Here is a 20,269-nt window from a genome sequence, read left to right as displayed (position 1 = left end):
AAATGTAACTTTAATGAGTTTTCACAAATCAGAGAAAGGTTTCACAAATCCCAATCATGGTTTTAAACATGTATCTGGAAGAGGAGAAGAATCCAGTCCAGGTTTGAAGTGTCTAGGATGTGTAGTTTTTAAATTAGAATCAATTAAAGACACGGATGGTAGTGAAAAATTAGGTGGAATCGCCCTTTAGCTATTCAACGCTAGAATTTGATGCCAACTTCAGCGTCGTGACTTCATTTAGATATAAAAATCATCAGATCTGTGAAGGTTTTCTGCTTTTGTTTTTTGTTGCGTGAACATGCCTGGCTTTGAAAAGATGTTGGTGAAGACATTATCAAGAGGCAAGTGACATAATCTTCTGTGTTTTGCATTTATTAATTCAGCTGCTACAAAAAACCTAAAAGAAAAGGATATAAGAGGAGGAAAAAGAAGACATTAATATAAAACTGCAGCTATTAGTTGGAGTTCTGACATAAGGTGGGTGCAGATAAGTGACAGTGGTCCTTTCTCTTCCACAGATAAAAGTTACTGTTTTAGTTCATGCCGTTTTCGGTCCAAAGTGCGATCCTACTAAGCACAGCACCGAACAAAGAATAATTTCACTCTGGTCTTCTTTCTCTTGGCTCACATTTCCTTAGCAATGTGATGCAGATAAAAATACCCCCCCCCCCCCCCCCCTCCCCCCAGGTGCAGTCGCAGGGACACAGGTGATAACAACACCCCTTTTGCAGAGTCGGCACAAGCCTACTGGGAGGAAGCAGGCCACCCAGAGAAGAGCCATCTGGAGCTCAGCTCTCACTAAACATTGTTCTCATGTAGCTCCCCACCAACCGGCATGTTTGCGTTAAATAACAGCTTTAAGATGTTTTATGGCTAAAAACAGGTGCCTGTCAGGCAGGAGGATGGGGCGGGGAATGGCAGAAAGTGCAAAAGGTGGAAAGGGGAGGGAGGGAGGTGGATGAGAAGACGAGGAAGAAGAGTAGGAGAAGGAGAGAAAATAGGATTAATGGGAAGAGAGCAAGACAGATTGAAAAAAAATGTGCTGAAAATGTAAGAAGGTGATTATGGGACAGAAACAGAAATACTCTGCACAGGAGAGGGGGGGGGGACAGAGAAACGGAGAGGAGAAAAAAAAAAAGCACTAATTGGAGAGCCGAAGAAATGGAAGCTCATGGAAAGAGGTGAAAATTGAAGGAATCTGACACTGCACCCACTGGTCAGAAAGGAGTGAATCAAAAGCCATTCGACCTGCTTCCTGTGTCTGTCAGCATGATGTGCTCCGGTGGTCCCCTGCTGCTCTCAAGCAATTCACAATCAGTAATGAGACCTGTGCAACCCAGGAAAAAAAAAAAAAAAAAAGCACTGGGGCACATTTGTCACAGATACAGGAGCAAGATATTGAAAGATTTGTGTAGTTAAGAGGACTGCTATCTTAAAGAGACCATCGAGTGGGACAACAAGGTCTCATTTCCAAAATGACAACAACAACAAAAAAGGAACAAAAAAACTCAACTTTCAAACACTTTGTTCGAAGACAAACTGTAGCTTTAAATCTGTATATAAATAGAGTTTTATTTATTCATTTATAGTACATTCATTAAATGAACAACCTCAATTATCAGCAACACTGTAAGTTATAATTGTTCTTTACACTCTACCCTGTATTACAGATTAAATAAATTACTAGCCATAAAAAAAAACATTCCCCGGTTCTGCTATTCCTCATTAAAGGTACCTTAGAAAGCACAGATTGGCTTTTACTGTTAGGAAAGGACAGAAAGTCTCATACATTCAGTCACAACATATATAATGTAATATTTTAGGCAAAATTTATATTTTACCTGAATAAGTTACATTTCAATCAAAGCTAAGAAAAGACTTTTTTCCATTTATTTCTTATTGTTTTGCAGATTTCCTTCTAAGCTTTGCTTGAGACTGAATCTGTATTTGACTTTTATAAAGAGTCCCTGTTCCCTGAAATTACTCAGCGAGGGGAGCGACTCAGTAGAGAAAACAACTGAGTCAATAACTATTTTGTTCTCACACACAAATGTGAGAAAAAACGTAATTTTCCTTTCATTACAGAAACCCTAAAAGGTGAGAAGATTTCATACAAAAAGACTGGAAAGGCCAATTTATAACTCGTGACAGAACTAACCGACCCTGAAGTTGTGAATATATTTAATAAGAAATGAAATTGCAGATTCTTGTTTTATTATATTTCAGTTTGCTACAGTTCGTACTGAAGGGACTTGGATCACTCAAACTGAAAAACATATCAATTAAAACTTTAATAATTGAGATATATGGACAAAATTAATGTTTTTTCCCTTCCTCATTTTTCACAGTCTTATCTGCTGTCATTTTAATAGATTTGCTTAATAAGTCTGGATCAGTCTGATCAATTTCCTGATCTTTTTTCACATGGAGAACACAAGAAAATACTACAAAAATGTCTCATGAACATGACAAAAGCACAGAAATATTCTTCACCGAACAGAAATCCAAGCTAAAGTATAATAAGCAGCATTTTATGTGAAATGTTAATTAAATCTCCTCTAATAGGATTTCAGAAATATACCTGTGGTTGTGAAATGGTGTGAGGTTTTTCTTTTTTTTTTGTCTTATTGCTCAAACAATATTTGGCTGAGACCAGACACGGGCAGCAGGGAGCAGATTGATAAAGAATTTAATTTCAGTTTTTATAGATTTAATTAAGAGCTGATAAAATCTGCTGCCGGTGGCGTTTATTATTCTAGTTAGAAATAACCAGGTAAAAATGAGCAACTTATCTGCTTTTCTTTCTCTCTGATATGAAAATACAAGAATTCATAGCTTCACGAATAGTGAAGCTCTGAGTCACTAAACAACTAGAAAGTTAAGTTTCTCTACTGTAGATCAATAATATCATACTTTGACTACATGACAAGGCTCCAGACTGTGACTATGTAGTGGAATTTTACAATCTTTCTTAAAGCTGTATTACAACATTTTAAAATATTCCTTGTTTTATATTTAATAAAACAGGAGGAAGGCAAAGTTCATTTAAGTCCACTTCTGTTTTTGTATTAGGAGAAAAAACTATCACAAGAAAGTCACCATGATGACATATGTTGAGTTATCAAAGCTGCACATCTACCTGTGTCCAGTCAATAAATCGTCTACTGTGGCTTTTCTCCATCCTTATGTTTCTTTTTGTCAAAAGATGGGATCAATCAGAGCCTCCGGTCACACAACAATCTGATAAGATAAAAGTGGAATCAGCAACTAAAGTTAAAGAAGACAAACGCTTTCCTACGTTAAAACATATCAGCTCAAAGTGAAAAGATGTTCAAAAGAAAGAAGAACCAAATACAGTTTAGGTACTAATCCTGTGTGGCCCAATATCTGTAAAAATCTAGATATTAATCAAAATTTAAACATTATACACCTAAAAACAGCGCAGAAACAGCTGCATCCCTGTCAGAAGCACTTTTAAAAGTTTCACTAATCATAATTTATAAGAACCCGAAGATTTAACTTTTCCAACAATGTAGAAAAAGAAAAGTAGTTGTTAGTTTGTTAAAAAAAAAAGTCACTCTGAGTCTCAGGTGTGCAGCTCTCTGATACTGATTGGATTTATTGGAACAAAACTCCATGGATAATAAATTATTTAGTATTGATTAAACCAAGAAATACCAAACTGTTGATTTATTTTAAAATAATGGATTAGTGTAATCTGGAGTCTACAATTTTAAAAAATCATTTTCCCTTAAAGTCTTACACTATTTTTCCTCTCAGAAATAAAAAGAAACTTTGTCCTCTGTTAATTTACTATTATTAATCAATTCTCAAGTAATGTACTTAAACTGGAAAAAATGTGAAAGCAGTTTAATAAACTAAATTTTTGTGTAAACTTTTCAATTTTGTGCACGTGCTCCTAACCGGTTACAAAAAGTAGTGCTGGTGTTATAGTGGGGAGGAAAGTTTGTTTTGGCTGTATTTTTAGCTTTTGAGAGGCAGTAAAACAACACAACTGCACCAGGCACACTGATGACAGTTTCAGAGCAGCACTGTACGTTGGACAGCAAGAGGCTTTCCACGTGAACACTTCCGCTCCAGAGGCAAGAAAAACAACTACGGTGTTAATCAACAGACAAACCATCACAGGGGGTCCTCTGCACCTTCATCACGCTCATTATGTGCTGCGTGACAAGACAAGAATGCTAATACGGTTCAGTGAACGTGGATGATGCAGCTTTCACTGGAGGTTCTAGGCTTCAGGGTTCGGGACCTCAAAATTACGAAGACGGGCAGAAATGCCAAACAATGCCAGTGGAAGGGAAGTGTGCACTCTGTGTGAAGTGATAAGAAGTGTAAATATGGAACAAACACAGGTCAGAGTGATATACAACAGCTGGGAAATTAGCATAATTGTTAAATGAAGTAAATGCAGTAATGTAATAAAGGAGCGGCTAAATATTGATGTATTGAGGATAAAAAAATTGACAAAAACCCAACCATTCAACCAAACATGGCTCAGCAGAAGGTCAGAGAGGATGACAAACAACAATCTCAGTCTGATTTAATGTCTGAAGGACTGTCGGATCAGACTTAAAGTTTGGAGCCCTCGCCCTCAATCTAACAGAACTTTAAAAAAAGTGGATCAGATTTTACTGCTGGGGACCTCAAGTCACACAAGAGGCCATTTTTCTTTACCCAACGGGTCAGAGATGTTTTGGTGGCATGGGCAGGATCTACAGAAAATTTAAAAATCCTTTTCTTTTCTCCTTTTTTTTGTATTTAAAAACATGCCATTATAGCAAATGTTTCAACAAGCAAAGCCAACATGCTGACGAGGGTAAATAATACTGGTGCACTGTTGCTGTAAGCATTTTCAGCTTATTGTGGGTGCAACTGCAAAAAATACACTAGATTATGTTATTAAATGAATTAGACCGGGGTACTTTTGTTTCCGTCTCAGTTTTCCTGCTGAAACATAGCTCTGATGATAGCCCTCTGCTGCTATTGCTGTGTTGTTTTTAGTTCTCAGACAAAGAGATTTGAACTAAGCAGTAATAATTAACTTTGGCAACGTAAAATTATTTTTGTTTAACTGCAGCACACAACCACTACTCTGATCATTGCTGTTATTTAAAAAAAAAAAAAACTTTGGGAGACTTCTTGAGTTGTCTAAATCACATTTATATTCTGAAAAGGATGAGTAGATAATGGTGTAATATATGTAAATTTCATAGAAGGGACTCAGTCGTTCAACAGAGCATGAATCCCACATCCATTAATATTAATGAAAAGCCTGGCGAATGTAAGTAGAAGCTGTAAGTAAAAGCATCTGTCAAACATTCAACGTGTCACCTTGTTTTTTTTTGAAGCACCGGGTCTAATTAACAGTCGGATGAGAGAAAGAAAAACATGTGAGAGGAGTGTGTATGGAAAAAAGGACTCAGGTGGCTGCTTTCAAGTGTAGTGTGTGTTGTAGAGTGTATTTACATCTTTTTAGCTCCTTAGAGAGCAATGTGAGAACAAAACCGCTGCCATGACTAAAGTGTTACCTTCAGCAAACAAACAGGTAAAAAAAAAAAAAAGTATTTCCATGCTTGTAAGAGATATTCTCTCACTGGATAATACGTTTAAGCTCAGTGAGTAGCTGTCAAATGGTCCAGTAAGCTTGAAAGTTAAATCATATTCCACGGTTTTTTTTCTGCCACCAGGGTTTAACTCGGTTCCAAATATGTAAAAAAAAAAAACTCTGAAAACTGCCACCGTGTTTTCAACCTCTGTTTAAAACGGCCCTGTGAGAACGTTTTTCTTGTTTGGCTTGGTGTCACAAACGCTCCCGCGAGCGCTGCATGTTTGATTTCTGCAAAAGGTAACATCTGCGAGACGTCCCCTCCAGATGTACGAACACAAAATGAACCTCACCAAACAGAAACTCCCTTTAAATGACCTTTAACAACTTAAAAAAAGGAAAAGATTTTGGATCAAGTTGGGGTTTTTGACTTTTGTGCTAAATTCCTATAAAAAAAAAAAGAATACCTGTTCTGGAAGGTGTTGAGCCCTGCAGGGACACACTGGACCCGCCACTGTCCATTCTGGTCGGTGTAAAGGACAAACTTAATAGGGACCTCCACCTGGAGCTCCTTCTCCAATGCAAATAAATGCTCCTTCCAGGGACACCCACCCTGAGAGAACAACACCACCTCCCCACTGGGATCAATCTGGAGATCAGAAGCATAACCAACAAAAAGGCAGAAAGTTTACACAGTTAAAGCTGAGGAACAAAGAAATATTACCTTTCTCTGAAATTTTGAATTTCTTCGGAACGCAAAAATATCAAACAGGGAAGAAAATGATGGCGTCACATTTATCAGTTTGTTTTCCTGCTGGCCGTGCCTGTGAGGTGGATGGATTATCTCGGCAAAGGAGAAGCGCTCACAAACAGATTTTACACAAATTTGTGAAGAATATTGGAGAGAAAAAGGTCTATTGTGAACAGAGAAAAAGTCTAAGATCTTTGAGTTCAGCTCATGAAAAATGGGAGCAAAAACAAGAGTTGCATTTAGATTTTTGCTCAGTATATATTTTAACCTCTCAAACCAGATGCTTCACAAGGTACAGGAATTATAAGTCATAAGTGAGTAAAAAGATTATTAATAATTATAATAATAATACGTAATAATAATCTCAAGGCTAGGATATGATCTCTATTTTCTAGTTCATTATAAACAACAAACATGAAACATTAATATCAGTATTTGACACTTTTTTTGTCTTTTTAAGAGACAAAGTAAACTGGGGGGAAACGAGAAGCATTCTGCTGCTGAGAAACTGTGAAATAAGAATAAAACTAATCCTGCCCACAGTCCTGTCACCTGATGTCTCTCCTTGACTGCTTCCTTCACAATCTCCCGAGCCGGCAGCCAGGATGACTTGAAAAAATCCAGGCGGTCCAGGAACTCCTCCCCAACCAGCTTCAGGGCCTTTCTGAAACCCTCCTGGTAATAAAACACATGTTTCAGCCATACGAGGGAAATAATGAGTTCAACTGCATTCAGTTCTGTTTTTGACAACACATTGTCCTTTAAATGTTATTAAATATGAACTATACAAACATGTTTATGGTTCAAAAACCTTTGTCTTTTTGCAAAACCACACAGTGTCTAAGTATTTTTTTGATTTATCAGCAGTGAGACAGTGTGTCAGAGAAAATAGGGAGGATAAAATCTAAGAATTTCCCCACTGATCTTCAAAGCCCTGCTCCATGATCATTTTCTGAACAAAACCTGGCCTGACTTTGGTCTCTGGTGGCCTAATGAGGAGAAGCCCAGGAGAGCCTCTCACACACACACACACACACACACACACACAGACATTCACACAGTATGACAGGCAGAGCTCTAATCTGTATTCATGTGAATGAAGAGGCTGAAGTGGCTCTGGGTTTTAGCAGTCCTGGATGGAGCAGATGAAAACCCATTAGGTTTTTCAATTATTACAAACAGAGGCTACTGACAGCTTACAGGTCAGTTTTCTGCAGCCAGAAGCATCAGTTAGAGAGAAAATAAGAAGAAAGTACCAGGACAAGAAGAAGAATCTTGTGGAAAATGTGTGGGGGTAAAAAAAAAAAAAAAATGAAATAGGCCAGCCAGTCCCTCGAGAGCCACAACAATGGCAAAAAAAATTAAAAAAATAAAAATTCTTGGTAGAGTCAACATATTTGTAAGGCTGGGTTGCTCCCGTCCCCTGAGAGTTTTCTGAAAACAGGTGCTGCTTTCTTAAGAACATTCCCATCCTCCACTAATGAGACAGAAATGAGACACTGGGCCATTTCTGCGCTTCTGTTGTTTCTGTGAAGCTCTTAAATGAACCTTTAGACACTTTAAACCCACTTTGTACTTTTGTTTTTACTACAGCTCACTCATTGTGTGTGATTAAAATCAAACTAAATTTCTTTTTATACAGGGACCTTTCAGTGTAAAAAAAAAGAGCTTTACATCAAATATTCTACAGAAGAAAAAAAAAAAAACTGCTTCAGGCAGTTCAGACCAGAATGTACAAAGGTGATAGATTATTCATCAATAATAATGGAAATTTAGGGCATCAGATAGATATACATGTTCTCATTGTGTTAAAGCTTAAAGGAATAATTATCATTTAAATTGTCTATTTTGTGGTCCAGACAGCTTTTTGTTGTTCTTTTTATTGACTAATTCCTAAAACTAACCACTGTTCATCAATAACGCATACAAAGGCATTTCTGTTCCATGAAAGAAATCTATTTTTGCTTTAAAATGCCTTAAATGGAACACCTTAGCCTCATTTAGCATGCATGGATCTATAAATATGTAAATTGGTGCACTCCTTCACCTTCACCGCGTACCTGCATCTGAAGCATACCTGCAACCCTTCAAACTCCGCTTCTGTGGCTCTGCATTACACAGAGATGATGGATTGGGATAATGGAGTAATTCAGTCATGCGTGTTCAAATTCAAACCGACTCTGAGGAGGGGGAGAATTTAACAAGGTCATAAGTCCAAGTATGAAATTGGAAATCAGTTCTGAGTTTTATGCATCACACTATACAACAATGGAAGCTGTAAAGATGAGCTTTCAGATTAAATATTGCAGCAAACTGATAATAATCTGTCGCTGCTGTTAGATGAGCCTTATTTAGTGTCTGACAACTCCCACAGTCTGAGCTGACAGGATTGGTTTCTTATGGAAGCTTGGCTGCAACAATTCCTGTTTTTGGACTTAATGCTGGACATCTGAGGGGGAAATGTATTATGTATTCATATTTCTAGGATGAAAAAAATATTATGTGCACTTTTAAACAAACTCTGAAAATTATTTTCTTCCTTTTCTTTGTCACTAGAGGAGATTTAAAGTTGTGTCTTTCTTTGAAATGCAAGAGGGAAAAGTCTCATTCTGAGAACTGGATTCAAACGGTTTCAGTGTCGGAGAATCTGATCGCTGTTGTCATGTATATAAACAGGTGAAGCGCATTAGGTATGATCTGCGTTGCTCCTGTATGGGTAAACAGTCCATCACCATCAACCTGCTCACCTCTGTATCCTGACTGCTGCTGTTCCAGCGAGGATTCAGGTGTGAAACACGTGTGCTCAGGGTGGTGGACACGGTGTAACGAGCCTCTCCATCGTACTGTGAGATACCGTTGTCTACAGCATCCACCTCCTCCACTAAGTTCTCATAAAGCTGCAAGAAAACAAAAGAGACGCGTGGCACTGAAGGTTCTGAACACTCATTTTAAACATGAAGTCAAGTTTAAGTTTCATAAAAGTCTAAAGGCTAACAAGGCAAAAAACATGTAGCAAATACAGTATATTTATTAAAAAGACATTGGAAAGAAGCTGCAACATTAGAGTTAACTTGTGAAAGTACATGAGGACAGCCACAGAGAAGTAGAGGCCTGTTTAGTGCTGAAAAGTCAACATCAGAAGGTCAATCACCAAAGAGCTGACATTTTACAAGTGGCCTGCAAGTGGAACTAAGCGTTGGGGCAAAAATTGAGGTTCCGTGTGTGAACTAGCTGAGGACAAGACATGAAACATAAAATAAATAAAGCCTCGGCTGTGGGCGAAAGGATTACTTGTGGCTTTAAACACACCGACACATCAAAAGAGTGAAGATGCTACGAGTTAATAACATTAATATTTATGCTGACCTAAGGTTTGCCTGACTTAAATTGCCCGGTCCTCAAAATGCAGCGAGCCATGACCCTTTGTTGTCTCAGATGTCTGAAAAGCATTTAATGAAACAGTTTGAATCATCACTCCTTCCTGTTAGATTAACTTTAAAACGCATGAAAAATGCTAGGCATTAAACTAGAAATAACAAATATGGTGCACTCCTTACACCCACGTTTTTATTTTAACTAATAAGTTTTTTTTTGCTGTTTTTTAACTTTTAAACTAAAACCTCTCATTTTATAATGAATGAGGCACTGTTCATGTTTATTCATTATTATTATTATTATTATTATTATTATTATTATTATTATTCAAGGGTTTTTTGACAGCCGTGGAAAATATGGGGTTCCAAAAGACTTTGTTTTGTAAATAAAACACAGTCAGTGGTAATCCACGTCCTGCTGTAAACCTGTTATCGTTTTCCCCTCACCTTGTCGAAGAGCACCTCCAGCTGCTTGTCGTCCTCCTTCAGCTGCGTCAGCTGGGTCAGAAGTCGGCGGCCGAAGTGTAGGTAGATCAGGCCTGCAGAGCTGAGCTTTGTCACCCACGGCTTCTCCGGACACAGACTGTGAAAACTTTCTGCAAATGTCCTGAAGGGATTAAAAAAAAAGAAATATAAATGGCTGTTTATGACATTTTTCTGTTAAACGAGGGAAAAAGATCACTTTAAACGCGGCTCCACTGGTATTCCCACGACACATTCATTAGATTTACATAGAAACAGTTTCTTTTGAAGTATTATTGTCGTTAATTTGTGAAGTATTTGTCAGCTAACAAAACAAGTCAAAACTGTTTGAGACTATAAATTTCCAAAACATATTTAGCGAAATAGTAATTAGGCTTGTGATGTATGTGGTGCTCATTTTAGATTTAATTAGGGGCTTTTTTTAGGACCATGAAAGAACAACATGTTTCTTTTAATCGTGTCTTGATACAAAAAGCCTGAGAAATAAAAAAAATAAAATTATGGAGGTTTAGAAGAGAGCACCTAATAATACTATTACAGATGCTGCAACCAGAGATTTATTGCACTTTGCTTGGCTAAAGATCCCATATGTCTCAACCTGAAGTAATAAAATCATGGATGAAGTATATTTGACCCAAACTTGACCAGAAGTTGTAAATCTAACTAGAGAATTATGAAATATAATAATATAGTTATAATAATAAGTGACCATTTGGGATTTTTTCTTTTTAATAAAATGGACAAAAACTCTAATTTCACCTTTTTACTGTTTGTTTTTTATATCAGTGACTAAAACTAAAAACACAGAATTGACTAGAAGGGAATGCTAACCAGAAGAAAAACCAAAACCTAAAAAATTATGTGAAATCTAACCATTATCTAAAAAAATGTCTGGCTTTGTATAATTATGAACGTTTATGCATCCACAAGTGTTGCTTTTCTCAGGCACGTCTGTAAGCGTGAGTCCACAGAAACACTGCAGGTCTCCCCTCAGACACATGCCGCGCTGGGAGGACTCCAGCACCGCCGGTCATTTAATTCAGCAGTAATTAGGATGGTTGGGCTACAGCACAGCAGAAATCAGACCGTCGAATGAATGAGTGACACGCTACTAAGGCAGGGGGCAATCACGGCAATTAAAGCGCTAATTGGCCGAACTCTGACATTTCTATGCTGATAATCAGGATACAGGAGTGAAACGAGAAAGGACAAAAAAAATTACAGACTCAAATGGAGAATGCAAAGCGTATTTCCATCAGCCAAACAGAAGCAATCAGACGTGGGTCTGATGAGGCAAAAAGTGGGGAACAGTTTGTCAGGAAAGAAGTTGTGAAATAATGTCATACACACATGTGCACAAGCTGCTCTGCTTAATGTTTCCAAACCCTCTAATCATTAGAAGGAATGATCCTATTAAATGCAAACCGCAGTGTGTGCAAAATCATGCATCATGGGCATAATATCCAGTTATTTTTCTAATTAGTATAAAAATAGTTATGTGGAAAGAGACAACATATTAGACTTTCATGAGTTTTAAAAGTGAACATTTTCCAAAATAAAGTGATAACCTTGCATTTCAGGATTTTAGTCATTATCAATCAGCCACAACAATAAAACCTCCTGCTTATAAATAATTATTTTCAAGCTTAGGTGTAAATCAAAAGTGAACAAACCGCATGACAATACCATAAATATAAAATGTTAAGTCTTCCATCTCAGGGATGGAGGACCACAAATCGCCCGTTCACCAGTAAATTGATCTGGTTTTGTTTATTTGCTGAGAGAAAGCAGGGAGTTTATTTCCACAGGGAGCAACAACAGTCCTAATTACAATCTGATTTAATTCAGTGCGTTTCTGGTGTTTGGAAAACATTTATTTCCTCCACTTATTGCAGCCACTTTATTTTTGCTTAAAATCCTTTAAAAGTTAAAGGCATTCATGTTTGCAATGTTTTCTCTAATTAGAAGTTCTCTTATGGTAAAAAATGTACTGATGAACGCTTCATTTAGTCTTTAGGGCAGATTGTCTTATTTTCTTCTATTACAAATACTCTACCTAATTATGTAAAGATCAAGAATAATCTGCCTCTGATCTGTCTTTGACTCGATGACACTGAATGTTCCTTTACAAACACATTGTAAAACCTCAGCAGTGTTAAAAAAAAAAAGTCTCAAAATTCATGACAGTTTTTGGAAAACAAGGTCACCTACAAACATAATTTCTCCATTCATAAAAACAGGCACAAACTAAGCAATACAATTAATTTAAGAATGTAAAATTAAGATCACTGCCTTCCTTCTTACATCTGTCAGTATTTTTTTAGTTGGTTATGTCCCCAAGACAAATATACATGCTCACATCTGTCCTTAGGACAAAAAGGTTGAAATGTTGCTTCAGGTTTTAATAGTAGATACAGTACATAGATATGCTGCATTTGATCCTGGGTTAAGAAAATACATCAACAGTTTTTGAAAAAATAAATATCTATCTTTTGTAGAGAAAAAGCAACACTGATATCACTTTATTTGGTTAAAGCAGAAGGACAGCATAAAGACTGAGGAACATGGAGCACAAAGGTAATTAAACTAATCAGTAAAGGTTTTAGTCTCATTAAACTCTCAACAGAATGGTTTTAAAAGGCTTAAATTTATGCTCTTGCTTCGTGTTTGTGGGGTTTTGTTTCCCCAGTTTGTGCTTGTAAATGTCTCGTTCTTTCCGGCTTCTTTTCAACCTTCCTCCTACATCCAACCCACTTAGATCTTTTCTTTCCATCATAATCATCAGCGCATGTGAGTGACAGCCACATTCTCCTGTGGCCTCTGACTGTGTCATGGCAGCCTCTGTACCTCGTGAACCACCAGCAGGGGGGTGCTCGATTGAAGGAGTGCTAATTATCACTAACTGCCTGCCAGGAAGAGAACCTTGGCGTATCTTTATCACTGTGGCCATGAAAGCCTTTTCTGATTATCATTAGAAAAAAATGCCGACAAGACACCTGAAATGGGCTGATTACTCAACGTGATGAGACTTCCAGTGCAATCATTCCTAAGAAACCTTGCTAAGAAAACACAAAGCCTGCTCCTTTATGGTGCATGCTGTTAAGGAGGGGAGGTTAATAATATCAAAACAAAGACCCAAGGGGAAAATTACTTTTTATTCTGCATGACAGGGAAACTTGCACGTCTGTGATGACAACATCTATTTTTAACCTTATAGGTCTTGGAGCAACATATGCTGTCATCTAAATTTAGGTTTTTCTCAAGAAATACTTACATTGTTGTCACCCAAGAAAAACAGATGGACATTCTAAAATGAATCATAAACAAATAAGGTCTTGAAATGTTCAGCAGCTAAAATCCAAATCAGCTTATCAAGGGAAAAAATTAGAACAAATAAAATGTAAAACTAAAGTACTGACTGATCTACTCTGATTAGTTTGCAGAATCTTCCAGAGTGATGTAAGCTGCTGGCTCAAAATGAACATAAACAGTTTCAAACAATAAAACTATTCCTACTTTTGAAATTTTAAATGTTGGTATTACCTTTTCTGTGACACATAGTGATAAATGAACTACAACTCATTGTTTCTTTTAAAACTTACATTCCACATAAATGCCTACTTTTTAACAAGCTTGCATTATAATAGTTTACTTTACTGACTTTATGGCTGCCATTACTGTGTGATAGCATTCATATGGCATTCATTACAAAAGATTCACCATTGTAAAACAAACCTGCAAAATGATATGGATAACAGCTCATAACAGAAAAAATAAGCTGCATTTTAAGTTACTAGTATAAAGTATAAACAATATATTCCTTTTTTTTGATCAATCACTCCCAGACATGTACCTCTGATGATGGTCATAAAGGTGCTTCTTTGGGTCAAATTCCCCTCCGACATCGACAACAATGTCACATTCTGCCAAGAGTGCTGGATCCCTTGTCCGAACAATCTCAGCATCCTGAGGGCAAAAAGGTTATTTAAACAATTAATCAAAATGCTTCACATGCATCAAGAACTGTTTTTTTAACACCATTATGTATTGTATGTATGTGGCTGTACTTTGACCTAGGAAATGTCCAAACTTCAGATATGTTGTAGTAGATATAGTTAAATATTTCACCAAATCATAAACAATATCTGATGTAGCACTTATGTTACTAAAAAAGGTAAAACTTTTACAGAATAGAATAACTGTAGAGGCCACTCTTGCATCCCAAAAGTTCCAGAATCCAAAAATGCCAGAGTAGTCCCGCAGGAGGAGGTTTTCGACTCACTTAAAATGAACAAAAAGCACTCGCGGAGACTCTTCCTGTTTCCAAGGAGTTTCTTTTACTCTCAAAATTAACAACACAAAAATAGCCTCCAAGTTGACTTCAAGAAAAATGTTAATTTGCGGTACAAAAACCATTTCACTCCTCACTCCTTCACCAAACAATCAGAGCTGCCCCAGCAGCTGTTTCTGCCTGTTAATCACTGCAGGAGGCTCACTGACAAGGAGGAGGAGGAGGGTCTAAGCAAAACAAATAAATAAATAAATACATAAATAAATATACAACAATAGATCTACCATTCACGTGGCCTTACATCTGAGGAAATTAATTTAGCAATAAATAAATTCATTTAATTCTTAATAGGCTCCAACATCCCGGCCCCTAATTGTTAGCCTAAGCAGAATAACAATTACAAAATAATATTCACAGGAGCCAAATATTTAGCAAAAATTTTACAAAATCAATATTCATAATCCATTTGTTCATACATTTTTAATACTTAAAGCAGTTCATAATAAAGATTAGAAAGTCTTTTATTTCATCCTGCTGCCTCCATTAAAAGACAGAGTTTATCTATTGGTCGCTGGATGACATTAGCTTTGGTTTTAACCAAAACGCTTCTAACAAAGCCTTTGGCATCAGGAAAAATCTTCATAACACGGCCCATTGTCCATGCACTCCTTGGTTCCGAGTTATCCACAAGAACAACCAAATCTCCAGGGCTGAAGTTCCTCTTCTTGCTGTTCCACTTGCTTCGTTCTTGCATGAGTGGAAGGTACTCCCTTATCCAACGCTTCCAGAAAAGATCTGCAAGATACTGTGCTTGTCTCCATCTTCTTTTTGAATATTGATCTGTTTTTTCGAAGACTCCTGGTGGTATGGTTGCATTTCCTTTCAGCTGGAGTAAATGGTTTGGTGTTAGTGGTTCTAAGTCATTAGGGTCATTTGATACTGCAGTTATTGGCCTGTCATTTAGGATGGCTTCCACTTCACATAGTGCTGTTGACAGGGTTTCATCATCCAGTGTTTGTTCCTTTAGAACAGATGTGAGGGTTTTTTTGATTAGACGTATTAGTCTTTCCCAGACTCCGCCATGGTGAGCTCCAAAAGGAGGGTTATAAGTCCATTTTATTCCCTCCACTAAGAGAGTGCCTTGGATCCTCTGATGATTTAACTCTCTTAACGCTTTTTGTAATTCCTTTTGTGCTCCCACAAAGTTTGTTCCACAGTCTGTTCTGATGCTCATCACAGATCCTCTTCTGCAGATAAATCTGCGTATAGCATTTATGCATGAGTCTGTGGTTAAGAAATTTGCCATCTCCAGGTGGACAGCTCGACTCACCAGACAGGTGAATATGACTCCCCATCGTTTCACCTGAGCTCGTCCCCTTTTTACTTCAATAGGGCCAAAGTAGTCAATGCCAACATGACTAAAAGGAGATAGAGCTGGAGATAGACGGTCTTCAGGAAGGTCTGACATCTTTTGTTCACCAGGTTTTGCCTGCATGCGTCTACAGAAAACGCAGTTCTTGATGATTTTTCTGGCTAAGGAGTTTGCATGAGGGAGCCAGAATTTCTGCCTGAGCTTGGAGAGCATGTAGTTCCTTCCTGAATGTCCAACTTGGTGATGAATATGCTGTAGGATGATTTTAGATAAATGTGAACCTTTAGGTAGAATGATCGGGTTTTTTTGGTGGATTGGCTTTGTGCTTTTGTTGATCCTACCACCAACTCTCAAGATGCCACCATCCAGCATCGGATCCAGTTTGAGGATGGTACTTCTTGAACTAAGAGGTTTGCCTTGTTCCAAGTAGGTAAATTCACAGTGAAAGTAGCGCCGTTGTTCAAAACAAATGATAGCTTTCTCTGCATTCTGCATATCCTCCACCGACAGGTTTTGGGTCTCATGTTGATTTTTCAGCCTTTTCATCACTTCTGAAGACAGGTGAGTTTGACTTTTTCTTTGCTGGCTTAGCAGTAGAAGATGTCTTTTCACTTTTAATACCCAGGCTACAGACTTCTGAAGTCGGTTCCATGATGAATGATACTTGATTAGCCTGCATATTGGATGTTGATCCTCCATTGTCACACTGTTAATTGTGATCTCTTTTCTCACCTCGGGATNAAACTGGAGCAGTGGCTACAACAGATCCCAGGAACAACATCAGACATCTCAGTCCAGAAATGTGCAGTTCTAGGCACAGCCAAGATACTGCGCAGAACCCTCAAGCTCCCAGGCCTCTGGTAGAGGACCCGAGCTCAGAGGATGAAACAAAGACCACCCGCGGAGGGTGAGAAGGGAATTTTTTTATGCATTTATTTAGCAGCAGTAAATAAAGGAAAACCATTGGTATAAACACTAACACAGAGATATTTTCGTGCACACTCTTTAGTGTTCTTTAGTTGTATTTTGCACTTACCGCGTACTCCGGTAACTGGCGGAGTAAAAAACAGGCCAGGACCTCGTCGCAGTGAAACGTTCCGTTGTGTGTTCCAATCTTTTTCATGCTGTCGGTGCGGACTCTTTTCGGTGCACTTGACATGTACCGCTGTTTTGCTGAGCGACAAACGTCTCCGGAGCTTAAGGAGCACCAGCTAGCCTGTAGACGTAACCGTGGTAAAGTACAAACAGGTTTCTTAGTGGCTGCCGAACAAGTTGTTTTAGATATTTCAAGCGCGAACACAAGTCCACGCCACATTTATTTAATACAAATGAACGTCAGCGGCGGACAGATTTGGCGGCCGGACCGGAAGTGGTGTGTACGTTTTTGTGTACGTAAAAACCCCGGGAACGTGTAAATACTTTTTTTTCTTATTCACGTTTGCCACGCTTGCTTCTTAATTTTTCGATAAGTAATGTCCCAATCAACATTTTACCATAATTAATTAATAGAGCACGGTTTAATAACTCAGGTCGGTTTTACACGCCTACTTTTTTTATGTTAATTAAACCTTTGTAACAGTAGAGGGCGCCGTAGACCCGAAAATAACATGCATGTAGTAGGTTATAAACAGTAAATATTTATCCTTTATTTAACTAAAGCAACTTTATAAATAGATATTTGCATGTTTAAATGCAAGTAGCTATTACATGTGTAAAGAAATGAGAAAAAAGCTCTGATATGACGTTAATCACCTATTATTATTCACACACAAACTGGATCATTTCCAACAGTTTGTTATTGTTTACTATAACATCCTCGGTATCAGGTCTAGTTTTAAAACCATTACTGTTATTGTGTTTGATAAAAACATATAGAAAGCATTATGATCCTTTCCCTTTTTACACATTTCTTTTCATAGTTATAGATAAGCTCAATTGCTTTTTTGTTTATTATTTATTATCTGTATTCATAATTAATTTACGAATAAAAAGTTACAACATGTTTTATAAACGATTCTTCTTTGTAAGCTCCTTAAAGCTCCACTGTATTTTATAAACAGCATAACTAATCTGCCACCTTCAGCTCTCTTCGATGATTTACTTACATAGAAATTTGGCTCTTGCTGTTTTTTGAATTTTTGAGTTACAGCGTTACATGCCTATTAAAAAAAGAGAGAAATGTATTAAATGTGAATAAAACAAAATAAGGATTAACTTAAGCCTCAAATAATGTGAGAAGTATTATCCAGGTAAAGTACAAAATATTTTCTGGTCAGACCTTTCACTGAGACAGGATGAGCAGTGGTACTTTTTGTAAATAAATGTGAATAAAAGCGCAGATGTCAAGAAGAAGTCTTAATGAGAGTCTGGCTCAGTTCTCAATCAAAATCACGTTCTCGCGGTATTACCTTCATGGTTTATTGACAAGATAATTAGCCAGATGGGACCTTCATAGTGGACAGGCTGAGCAGAGATGGTTCACATCTTCTTTTCCGTGTTGAACAAACATATCATCTTTAATTACAAACCCATCCACCAGAGGAAATAAATCGAAACCCCCGCGAGGCTGCAGAAGGTATGTTTTTATTGTTGTTGTATAATTCACCTGCAGCAGATCATTCCTGTTCTCGGTGGTGTCTTTAATATCCTGTCTGGTGTTGACTGACATGGCACGCAGGTATAACTCACAAAAAGGCGGCTTGTTGTCGCAATGATTCAATTTCTATTTTCATTTCGGAACCATGTAGAAACAGTTTAATAAATCCAGTCGGATGAATGAGACGATGGTTATTTTTTTTTCAACCACCAGGTGGCGCTGCGGGTTGCCGAACTGATCCATTAAAATGTCCATCTCGCCAGGCATGTTGACAAGTCTTTATTTTAGCTTAATGAAATCAATAACTATTGATTTAAGGTGGGGGGTTGTCCATTTTACTAAGAGGTTTGGATGAACCCGGTTTCTCTACAAAATGCTGTCAGTTTATTCATCTGCACAGAAAAATACTTTGCTAAATATTAGTTGTTTTTAAAATAAACTATAAACAAATATGTCTAAAAAAACTGTTCTAGTTTCACTTGAAAACGAAAAAAAAATCACTATTTAAATACTGAAAACATCAGTATATTGGAAGGTAATGGGTTTTAATTAGGTCAAAAAAATTTAGTTTTAAAATTAAAGTAACATTACATTTTTTTTTTCTTCATTTTACCTCTATGTTTTTTTTTAAAGAGTATGAGCATCTTTTAGCTGAATTGATTTGGGTCATAATCAGCACCATTGACAGCTCTCTGCACCGACACGACTGGCTGAACGGTCATCATTTTTATGCTGACTGGTAACCCTTTTTCAATTGTGTGGTCTTATGTTCTGGTAGATTTTCAAAATGTTAACCAGAAACTCATCATATATTATTCTATACAATTATTTAAAGAATAAAACATAATCAAACATTCAAAATCATTACGTGAAAAACTAACTATATACCATGATTTAGTGGTTTGAGTTCAAGAAATCATTCTCTGCAAAACAATATCAGTTTCTCATTTCGTGGTGGAGTTTCTCCCTCTTTGTTACACACTTTACTGAAGTTAGCAGGAATTTAGCTTTACTGTTTTTCAGGCTGTTTTTGTCTGGAGTATGGCTCATTCATTCAAACCCCTTTATATGTTTTTGTTTGGGTGATTATGCTGTAGATTTGTTGCTGTATTTTGGATCATTGTCCTGTTGAAACAATTTAAGTCAAGTTTCAGCTGTCAAAGACACGTCCTATTTGACTCTAGAATACTTTGGTACACAGCAGGCGTCTTTGGTTTATTCAGTAACAGTATGCTGCTGAGGCAGTGTGTCTGCGAATCGAGCACAAATCATGATTCTTCTACCACTGTGCATTAGTGTTGAGGTGTTGGCTCTGACAGCTAAACGTGGCTTTGTGAATTATGACCAGACATCTCCACTTTGGTCCTGTCTGCTGAAGGAAACTTGTTCTGAAACACTTCTGGTTTGTTCAAGTGCAACTTTGTAAACCCAGTTCAAGTAACTTCTATTTTCTTTAGAAATAGGTAATTTGTTTCCCTTGCACTCTTCTAAATGGGCCAAACATGATTGTACTGTCTAAAACGAACATTTTACAGTATGCTTACTGAGGCCTGTAGAGTCTGACATGTAGCTAATTTTTGTTTGTTTGGTTTTTTGTTTTGTTTTGTTTTAATTTCTCTTAGCATTGCTCAGTCTTGACTTGAGGGTGGACATCCTTAGCTGTTTATTACTCAGATTATAAGTAACTGACTGCCTTAGATGCTTTTCATCTCTCTCCTTGTAGAGTGATCGACTCAATTTCTTTTGCAAAATGAGCTTAAAATCCTTCTCAGACTGACGCTCTGCTCGAGGACATTCTCTGTAAGATCCCTTGATGTTTTTGTTTCTTCCTTG

General features: G+C 37.3%; 2 protein-coding genes across 2 annotated transcripts in view; one reads left to right on the top strand and one right to left on the bottom strand.

Annotated features, from left to right (window-relative positions):
• myg1 (myg1 exonuclease) overlaps positions 1 to 17,210 on the bottom strand; it is a 24,092-nt gene extending 6,882 nt beyond the window's left edge. Inside the window, exons 1-6 of the mRNA XM_017408938.3 lie at positions 16,877 to 17,210; positions 14,031 to 14,143; positions 10,142 to 10,301; positions 9,068 to 9,217; positions 6,873 to 6,995; positions 6,037 to 6,218 (exon numbers count right to left, since the gene is read on the bottom strand). Coding sequence (XP_017264427.1) covers positions 6,037 to 6,218; positions 6,873 to 6,995; positions 9,068 to 9,217; positions 10,142 to 10,301; positions 14,031 to 14,143; positions 16,877 to 17,155 — 1,007 coding nt within the window. The 5' untranslated portion in view covers positions 17,156 to 17,210. The remainder of the gene's footprint in view (positions 1 to 6,036; positions 6,219 to 6,872; positions 6,996 to 9,067; positions 9,218 to 10,141; positions 10,302 to 14,030; positions 14,144 to 16,876) is intronic.
• A 1,071-nt stretch (positions 17,211 to 18,281) lies between these two features.
• Positions 18,282 to 20,269, top strand: part of LOC108231598 (mitogen-activated protein kinase kinase kinase 12) — a 29,932-nt gene continuing 27,944 nt past the window's right edge. The window contains exon 1 of the mRNA XM_017408705.3: positions 18,282 to 18,415. The gene's annotated coding sequence lies outside the window, so the exon portion shown is untranslated. The remainder of the gene's footprint in view (positions 18,416 to 20,269) is intronic.

The sequence above is a fragment of the Kryptolebias marmoratus genome, linkage group LG4, assembly GCF_001649575.2.
Source record: "Kryptolebias marmoratus isolate JLee-2015 linkage group LG4, ASM164957v2, whole genome shotgun sequence".
Classification (NCBI taxonomy): domain Eukaryota; kingdom Metazoa; phylum Chordata; class Actinopteri; order Cyprinodontiformes; family Rivulidae; genus Kryptolebias; species Kryptolebias marmoratus.
This window is presented reverse-complemented; position numbering and strand designations above follow the sequence as displayed.